At 31.8% G+C, this 10,586-nt stretch overlaps 1 protein-coding gene across 1 annotated transcript in view; it reads right to left on the bottom strand.

Annotated features, from left to right (window-relative positions):
• Positions 1 to 2,765: 2,765 nt before the first annotated feature.
• Positions 2,766 to 10,586, bottom strand: part of LOC107444005 (uncharacterized) — an 8,649-nt gene continuing 828 nt past the window's right edge. The window contains exon 2 of the mRNA XM_043049078.2: positions 2,766 to 3,859. Coding sequence (XP_042905012.1) covers positions 2,993 to 3,859 — 867 coding nt within the window. The 3' untranslated portion in view covers positions 2,766 to 2,992. The remainder of the gene's footprint in view (positions 3,860 to 10,586) is intronic.

Here is a 10,586-nt window from a genome sequence, read left to right as displayed (position 1 = left end):
TCCGTGTCTGTGACGTAACTATCATCTTCGCGGCCGTTTCTCACAGGTCCGCAGGCGTTGTTTCTTGCTTCATAACTGACGTTTGCCGGTGGGAGGTAACTTGTGGATGGTTTCGGTGAAGTGTTGCCTTCTTGTGGTTTAGCGGAATTTTTCAGTGTTGTTTGTTTCTTCGTTGTTGTTTGTTCTTCATCGTCGGAGCTATGGGATCTAATTCTTTTCTGTACTGCGTTTTGGTTTTCTATCGGTTTGTTGATGTTGAGTTGCTTCTGTTCATTTTTGTTTTTTGCACCTGTCTTTTTCTTATTCTGCTTTTTTGGTGATGTTTCAGTTGTTGCAGCTTCCGGTATCAGGATAGGTGCTTCCGTATACTGTTTAGACATTTTTTGCAGGTGTTTGTTTGCATTTCGAAGAGTTTCATTCTCTTTTTGTAGGTTAGCCACTGTTTCTTTTAGCTCTTGGATTTCTAATAGTAGTTGATTCAAATTGTTATTTGTTCCCTGGAAGGTATTGAGCAGGTTGGTGACCCAAGGGGGCTGTTCACTGTTGCAGTCCGCCATTCTTGCACACTTTGAATTATCTGTTTTGCAGGAAAAAATAAGAGTAGTATGAAATAAAATAAAGTTTTTTTCATCTACCTGATGTAGTTGATGTTATTCCAGATGAGTTGATGCTATTATGAAGTGAATGAATGCACAAAATATTTTGGGCTGCTTTAGCTATCACAAACTCTGCGATGCGTGAAAAATAAAAATAACTTTTGCACTATCTGTTGCAATAAATCATATGAAATCAAAGGTGAAATTATAAGAGTTGCACTTGCACTATGAAATAACGATAATTGTTGCTTCTATTCACATGTTGTTGTCACAATAAACACAAACACTGTTTAATATATCCTTCGGCGAAACGCCCACTTTATCTTCACTTTCACTTTGTAAACAATACTACGTTGATAATTGCGATGAAATAATAATAAATGCTGTTTCCTTTTTTAATTCACATGTTGATATCGAAGATTAACACAAACACTATTTCATAAATCTTTCGGCGAAAACGCCCACTTTATCTTCACTTTCACTTTGTAAACAAAGCTACGTTGATAATTGCGAGAGAATGAAATACGTACGACTCCAAAATGGTCAAAATGGTCCTTACTACTTTTTCAGCCACTCTTCACGCCTCTTATACCTTTCTCAGCAAGGCGGAATAATCCATACTGACCTGTTTACTCGCTCAAAAGTCATCCCGCATCCAGTGGACGTCCAGTGGACGTCAGAACAAAAAAAAAAGATCCATAAGAAAAAAACCCAGCTACAACCCCACTAATACGCCATAAAAGTGATAATCCAAACCTCCTTAAATGTTACTACAAATTATATCCACAATCTACCCCAAAAATCCCATTTTAAAAGAATAAATAAAAATTTCTCATGAAATGTCATAATTTTGATTGCATTTAAATTTTATCATAGTGGTGCCATCTATTGAAAAATAACCCTTCTTTAAAAAGTATTGATACAAAAAAAATTCCAATAAATTCCTATTTATTACATCTATAGTGTCTCAGATCGTCGCAAATAGCTCATTAGTATAGCTAAAGTGAATCATTAACAACAGAATAAAAACATCCTATGAATAGTTATATATAAAATTTATAAAACAGACATAATACTAAGTAAAAAGAAGTTGTGAGATAGTGTTAATTAATTTTTAGTTGTATTAGGCTGAAGTTGATTCATTTCGTTGTGACAATCTTAGTTTGAGCATTTTTAGTGTCATAATTTATAAATTTAAAATTATATTTAACACATTTTAAAGCTTCATGATAGAATAATAATTATTACGAAATTAAAGTTTAATTAATTAATGGAATAATGATTTATTACGTATGAAGAATAATATTTCATATTTTTTATAGCTTCGTAAAAGGGTACTATTTTAATACTTTTTCGAAATTAAGAGGAAAATATTTCAATGATATGTTAAACTAATAAAAACTGATAAATGATAAATAAAAGCTGATAAGAGAAATATAAATAAATAAATGCCAATCGTAGGTAGACGGAATTCTATAAAGATAAACTCAATCTAAATTCTTTTCTAAAGTTTTTACAAGGAGATTGTTTTTAAGTTTTGATGTAATTTGGAAAAAGAAAAAAAAATGTTAGGTCATGTCAGAAAATAGCTCAAATTGCTTGTTTACGAAAATACACAATAATGTTCAAAATGTTTGTTTAGGAAAATGGACACGGCTGAATGTTTTTGATTTGAACGAGGATAACAGTTCCAGTTTCTTAAGCCCACGCAGCCATACATTTCTACCTCATTCGGTTTTTCTTTCATTAATGCTTCAAATCCTTGGTTACTATTATGGCATAAGTAAGAATGACATCGATATCTAGTTACTCTAAAAACGGACGTTGCATTGAAAAAGGACAATGAATTTATCTCTTTTTGGCATAAAACATGAAATGTATACAAGACTATGCTGCTTTTCTGAGCAAGAAAGTCAGTAAGGAAGAAGTATAGATACTTCAATCTTTCTTACGAGGACGGTATTGAAAAATTAGAAACTTTCTCCCACAAAACCAAGAGTTGGAGTTATATTGTAGTTTTTATTTCGTTTAATGCGTTACTTTTATAAAAATTGATGAGTTGTATATCCAATTTAAAATAGTGAAACTCAATTTTACCATTTGCGCCAGTAGTTGATTGTCGCAGAACAGAGGAAAAATAGTAGTTGAATAAAGTAGATGACTGAATTAATAAACGTTGATATATTTATTGAGAACCTTTTCGTACAACCAAAATAACAAAACATAAAACTAATTTAAATGAAATAAAACAATTGAGCTACAAAAATATGTACAAGTAAAATATGAAGAATGAATAATAAAACGAATAATAAACCACAACCATAATAGGTGTGTTGCATTTTTTAGTTACTATGTGATAATAAATAATAATATGGTAAAGGAGAAATGCTTCATATTTAAGGATTTATGGTTTCTGTTTCGTCTTTTGTCTCGTTTTCGATATCCGTATTCTGAGTAGGTGGTTCTGGGGCGTCGTCACTTTCAGCATCTTCGGGCTTCTTTTCCTGCGTTTGTGGGTCATTAGAACTCATATCGTTTGCATTGCCTGATGCACTTCCTCCAACATTGCCATCCACACCTGCTCCAGCATTCATTCCGATACCAAAGTTTGCACCTACATTTCCGTTTCCACCTAGTCCAGCCATTCCATTACCTCCTCCTGCTCCTGCTTGACCATTGACTCCGGCACCAGCATTCATTCCAAAACCCACGTTGCCACCTACATTACCATTACCACCAAGTCCAGCCATTCCATTACCTCCTGCTCCTGCTTGACCATTAACTCCGGCACCAGCATTCATTCCAAACCCTACGTTGCCCCCTACATTACCATTACCACCAAGTCCAGCCATTCCATTCCCTCCTCCTGCTCCTCCTTGACCATTGACTCCAGCACCAGCATTCATTCCAAAACCCACGTTGCCGCCCACATTTCCATTTCCACCTAGTCCAGCCATTCCATTACCTCCTCTTGCTCCTCCTTGACCATTGACTCCGGCACCAGCATTCATTCCAAAACCCACGTTGCCACCTACATTACCATTACCACCAAGTCCAGCCATTCCGTTACCTGCTCCTGCTTGACCATTGACTCCAGCTCCGGCATTGAAGCCTAAACCCATATTAGCTCCAACGCCAGCTTTAGCTCCTGCGTTGCCTCCTCCTCCTCCTAAGTTTCCTAAACCTAACATGTCCCAATTCTGTGCTCGGATCACTGCTGAGAGAAGAGCCCAACTCACTCCTAAGAGAACTGTAAAATGTACCTGGAAAGAACGAAAGAAGTGGTCAAGTTTACACCAATATCATTAATTATTCAGTATAATGGTTGAAAAGCAGTAATCCAGAAATTTATATGAAAATAATTAGATATTATTGTGAATAGCTTTAAATTAAAACTCGTGGCAATGTAGTAATAAGTCATATTTTTTCCAAAGATAAAGTTTTTGGTATCAAACTGCCTTTTCATGCCTTTTTTACAAGTGTCCTGAATTTTCACACGAAATCAGCACAATACGCTGAAGCATTTTATAGCCTGTTTTTAAATCGTGTTTTGTTTTATAATAGAAGATGATCTTAAATATCGCTTTTCTGCTTGATTTGAAAAGGGAACTTATAATTACACTGTCCCTTGCCCTACAATTGAAATGATTACAGTCATACCCGATGTTTCCAACACAACTAATCTTACAACTGTATTCAACAGTAAGGGAGATATAAACAACAGAGGGGAAACTAAATACGCATTTAATTATTATGATTCAGTTTTCATAATGATTGATAGTTACATGATAGTACCGTATTAACCCAAGTCAAAATTCTTCATGGTCTCATCAAAACATTTTGATGGTTTATATTGGTTTCACAGCGATTCATAATGGTCACCATCATCAAACATTTTCCATTATGCGTTCATTTTTGATATGCCAACAAACTTCCATCGTTCCATGATGAAAAATGCTACTTTAATACTATTATGAGAAAGAAAAGTTTGATCCTCATTGACCAACAATCTATGATGATCAGTGATAGTCCATGATGGTTCCAAATATACATTTCTCTGATGGTTTGATGGGATTTCTCGTTGGTACTCAGAAATATACCATCAAAACAATTAAATTTTTTTTAATGCTGAACCATCATAAATCAGTCCGAATTCCTACATTGGAGTGAGGATGGTTCATGATCGTTCCTATATTTGATTTCTAAGAAACTTTGATTAAAATTTCTGATGGTTTAACATTAAAAAACCCATCAAAACAAGCTGCTATTCTTATGCTGGAGCATCATAAATCAGTTCGAATTCCTACATTTGGGTGATGGTTACTTATGTTGGTTACCATCAAAAATATAATGGTTCATGATGGAATTATTGATAGTTACCGTTAAGATTATGTTGGTCCATCAATGGAAAACCATTGAAAATTTTGATTTGGAAAACATAGTAAAAACAAGGTTGTGGCTTAATCAGAATGTGAGAGAAAGAGTTATTTTAGGGTTACAAAAATGTTTTTTGATAAAACTGTATCAACAAAATTCTGCAATCAGCATTTTCAGAAACTTAATTTAAAACCATATAGTTGTTTTTATATGTTCATTTCTAAAAATCATTGTTTTTGCGTATTTTACAACTTTATTCAAATCAGTTTTTTTGCTGATTTAAAACGAAGTAAAAGGTAGTTCTTAAACTTTTAACGAAAAGACAAAAATAACAAATTGAATCACCTAACTAAAAATATTAAACGCATAATATTTTTAGTTAGGTGATTCTTACTTTAAATTCGGCTTGGATTCGAACCTGGGTCACATTGGGAGGCACTCAGGTTCGAATCACATCGGTGGCTGGTTGATACGAATTCTGCTCCCTGTCATAGCGGGCATGGTGCAGACGAAAAATATTCTCAGTGATAGACGGGTCATGGGTTAAAGTCACCTTTCCATCGAGTTAACCATGAGAGATTTTCATGGATTCCTCTTCTTGTAACGCAATTTCGGATCAGTCCTTCGCGAAGGCTAGATTGTTCAATGCTTGACCCAGGAGTTCCCTTGTCTTCCGAGTTGAGTTCTAAATCACAAAGCTTCAGAATTGAACATTCATAATCGCAAACTTAGAATTGGGTCCACTTTTCAACGCCAGTTATTTATAGAAATATTTTAAAATATAATCAATTACAAAATTAGAGAGGTAGGAACCTGAATACTGTCGGAGGCAAAACATTAAAATTTTTTAATTTAGAAATTTTTGAGTGAGTATTATGCACTAAAACATAGTATAAATTCAAAAAATATGATTTTTTTGGATAAAAATATGGGGGTATAACAGGTTAAAAAAAGATCAAAAATCAACCTCTTTTCAAAGTCACGTTGCTTTGTGAATTTTTTTAATTATTATTCTTGCTTTATAAAACTCATAAAAAATTAACTTGAAATAAACTGTACATTTAGCATAGATATTTTACAGCAAGTATCGAAATTTATTTGGCAAAAAAGATCGAAAATGGCAATTTATCATTTTCATTTTTGTTGTAAAATATAAAACAATAGTTTAATCAACTAGCATGTCTAGTGTCCACTTCTTATAAATTTGTTAGGAAAATATTCCTGCTAAATTTTAAGTAATTAGACCAAAAATAATTTGATATATTGCATTTAAAATGAAAGCGATGAACCGAACTGAAAAATTAGTTTTGAGAAAAAGAGAAAAAAGACACAATTATCAATTTAATAACCAAAATAAATGACTTTTTAAATCCTCATAAATTTTGCATGATTTGGCGTAGAAACTTAACTCAAACGATTCTAAAAATGCAGAAACTTTCATAGTTTTATTTTATTGAAAAAAAGCAAAAAGAAAAGAAAAAAATAGAAGAATGATTTTTTTAACTAAGGTAATAGTAAAAAAAATAGAAGAATGATTTTTTAGTTAAGGTTAGTTTAGGTAATCGCGTATTTAAGTAGAAATATTGAAAATTGAAATACCTATCTATTCTAAAATACAATTCATAATTATAAAGCGATAGTAAAATGCCTTTAGGAACTAGACTTATTGGTATGAAATATCTTCAAAGTCAAAATAATTATCTTTTGAGGAGACATTGAACTTAAAGCAAATTTAAAGCTTAATTAAAACGAAATATTAGTCTCTTTGAGAAGATCTGATAATATATATATATATATACCCTAAAAAGATTGTCACACATTTTGTTTAAATGTTTGTTAACGGTCAAAAACGTGTAAAACTTCTTTTCTAGCTTGTGGCTACTTTTACCATGTAGTCTTAGAAACTATGCAAATGTATTTATAACTAAAAAGAAGCATTTTTTAAAAGAATAATTACAATGAAAAAGATGCCATTGTGACGCCAAATAGAAAATAACTTGCTAAATATATTTATATTCAAGAATAATACTTAAAAAAAATAATGCATATTTTACTGTAAAAGTCATTCTATATACTTAAAATTTAGAAATATTGCTTACATGAAATTTAATTAGGTTATTTAAAGAACTACAGATATATTTCTTTAGCCTAACTTCGGGGAGAAAGAGATACATTTTAACTAAATTTTGTTTGATAAATAATAAAATTAATATTGCGTTATTCAATGTACATATATGATGATCATTATGACATTTTAAAAATAATACTTGCTTCTTAAAATCTGTAGTTCAAAGGAGAGATTTGTATGCGGAAATATGATGGTTACCGCAAATAAATTTTTATGAAAACAAAAATACAGGTAACATTCTCAAGGAATTTTAAAGAAGTCGAACATTTAAAATTCGATTTCTCAGGATGATGTAAAAAATTACATATCGTACAATCCAAATTTTTTCGACTGTATAATAATAAAAACTAATAAATATTTACTAAAAGTGATTTTTTGCATTCAATTTTCTTTAGATAAACAAATTTAGTAATTGTGTGTGAGCACTTAAAAAGTTCTCGAGATATAGCGAAATACGCAAAAAGTAAAATTAACGTTTGGGAGTCCAAACTTTGGACTGCTTTCCTAATCAAACTACGGGAGCCATATTTCCCAGACTACGGCCCATATTTTCGTATTAATTTTTTTTCAACTGCCAGAAATCTGAATCCGTTGAAAAAAGAAGGGGTTTTATTGAGGGAAAATTATTGATCTTGAGAAAGTACGCGCTTTTCTGTCTAATATCGTAACTTAAAATATTGTTAACACTAATTGATTACCTAGCATATTTGAGGTCATCTCTTCCATCCAAAAAGATTGAATAGAAGATCGTGAACATCCGATCATTAGATCAAAAGTTATTCACTGTGGTCCGTTTTTCACAGAGTATATTTTTTTTGGCATGGTGTCACTTTTGAGACACAGTACTTAAAACACTACAACATTCAAAATATTGCATAAATAATTGCATTTCATTCATATACATAAATTACACAACCAAAATAACAATCCATGCTGTAATTAATCATTATAAGCATCCATCGCTTAAAAAAAACTGTTTTTAAGGGCCAGGATAGCCTGGTCGGTAGGGCACTGGGCCCATGTCCGAGAGTTCGTGGGTTCGAACCCCGCCGACCAAAGACTCCCCGTGTAGTAAAGTGACTGATGCACGTTAAATCTGTTGAGTCGCAAAAGTTCTCCATGTTTCCATAACAAATCGATACTTCTGGGGGTACTGGATTGGAGATCGATAGTTCTCTGAATGCTCTCTCAAAATTACGATCTGTAGATGAATGTATGAATGGGTCTACCCTATAAACGGGTGTGGCAGAAGTTGAATTCTTGACCATGGATAGCGCCACTGAAAAACAAGAAACTGACACTCTGCCTTCAATTTGCTCGTTTTCACCAAGCAGGCTTGTCCGTGTGGCAAGTGACATTAGAAACAACAACTGCTTTTAACTTGCATTTAAAAAATATCTACCTTTCAAATAAACATTTTAAAAGAGAAAATAGATTTTTCTAATATTTTTTTTTCAATTCGATAAAGTAGGTTTTGTCTGTATTTCGGCTGCAAATTTTGGATCTTTACAGACTAAAAAAAAATCCTTGAAACCTTATTGCCTAGGTACAAAAGATATTTTAAATTACTTACGACTTAACCTAATTAATCAAACGTAGTAATCACACCATATTATCACAAAAGTTATTGGTACATTTAACCGGAGGACATAAGTAGCGCAGTACATGTAGTGAAATCACTGTAGTCGCTACTTTTTTGAGTAGTTTGTAGTGTAGTGTGCTACCTTTCTTTTAAAAAAATAGTGCAGTGAGTAGTGACATACGAAAAACAGTAGTTTGTAGCGATTCCGGTCAACTACTTTTTACGTTAGTTTACTTTATGAACATTGTTCTGAAGCAACTAATTTTTTGAATTTGATGTATACAAATCTTTGTGGGTCTGCCCCAGGATGCAATTTTAAATCCCCCCTGTGACTGTGAGTTAATAAGATTTAGAGATTTTTAAGAACTTAAATATTTTCAAGAACTATAATTTATAATTAGTTAGTTAAAATTATATACATCTTAAATTGAAATATTTTAAAAAATGAAATATAACAATAGTGCATTTCAAGTGCACAGTGGGCCAGCATCCAAGGTTTCGTGGCCAAAATTAGTATTTCGATAAAATTTGTTTCAAAATTTGGGGTTTTTTATTTAGGGGTTTTTATGTGCAGGTAAATTGAAGTCATAGGTGAAATTTTGAAATACACTAAAAATACCCAAAATATGCGGCTGAAATATGGCGAGCAAAAATAAGAAATTTATATAGTAAGTTTAAATAATTAAATATAGCAATGAAAATACAATAATTTTCGTAATTTTATATTAAAAATGAAAAGCAAATTATATTTCCGAAGTAAGATTACGAAGTAACGCGAAAACATAAAAAAAACATAATTTTGGTTTTTCGGTATATTTAGTCCACCTTAGCAATAAAGGCAAAATAGGGCAAGTTTTTTCGAAAGAAGAAACATAAAAAAAAACAACAAAAATAGTTTAGCTAATTTCCTCGTGGAACTTTTTGGAACTAATTTTCGAAAGTCATTCAAACATTGTAAAATGTCAAATGATAAGATATAAACTGTAAAATTGTCAGGAGTGTTAACTAATCCAACAAATTGAAAAATTGTACTATAATTTAACGCTAATTACTCTGATAAAAATGTAACAGTAAGGTGAAATTCCGATATATATTTCTGAAATAAAAATTTAAAAGTTACATTTAAAACAATTTTTTTAACATATTTTTCTCTACATTGTACTCTCGCTGATCAAAAAAGTAAATTACAATGTTTGGAATGATTATGAATACTTAATTTGGGATATATCATAACTGCCTACACATATTTTAATTGAAAAATTAATTTCTGACTTTTGGCCAAAGATCATAGTCTTCAGGCCCGCAGTGCAGTGGTAGAAAGTATCGCACTTTACGTAGTGAAACTACTGTAGTCGCTTCTTTTTTTCGAAGCTTATAGAGGAGTGTACTACATTTTTTTTTAAAAAAAAAGAAAGCAGCTTAGAGAGTAGTGTGATGCAAAAAACAGTTGTTTGTTCTCGACTTTGACGGTTACAAATCTTCGCGGTTCTGTCAATGGATGCAATGAAAATGATCCAGTAGCTACAGCAGAGCTTAAATAGAAATTACGTATCAGTTTAAATTAATTTCTCTAGCAAAGTTCGTCTCCTTAACACTAAACATACCAACACTTAATATATACCTATTTCTGGCAAATGGCCGGACTCTATGTTTCTTGATTGAATGTAAGAAATATGGATGTTAGGAAGGAAATAAACTAAAAAAAACTTTATTATAATTAAACAAAATCGTATAATGCCAATTTTTGTGTATTACAAACACAAAGAATAAGAATTTTTTATTCATTGCTCAACGCAATTTACCATTGTACATTTTCCTCAAAAATATTTCTTCTACTTATTATTATTTCTATAATTCTTATAATTATTCTTATAATTTTAAGAATATATAAGAATATAAAGTG

Source organism: Parasteatoda tepidariorum, chromosome 6 (assembly GCF_043381705.1).
Source record: "Parasteatoda tepidariorum isolate YZ-2023 chromosome 6, CAS_Ptep_4.0, whole genome shotgun sequence".
Classification (NCBI taxonomy): Eukaryota; Metazoa; Arthropoda; class Arachnida; order Araneae; family Theridiidae; genus Parasteatoda; species Parasteatoda tepidariorum.
This window is presented reverse-complemented; position numbering and strand designations above follow the sequence as displayed.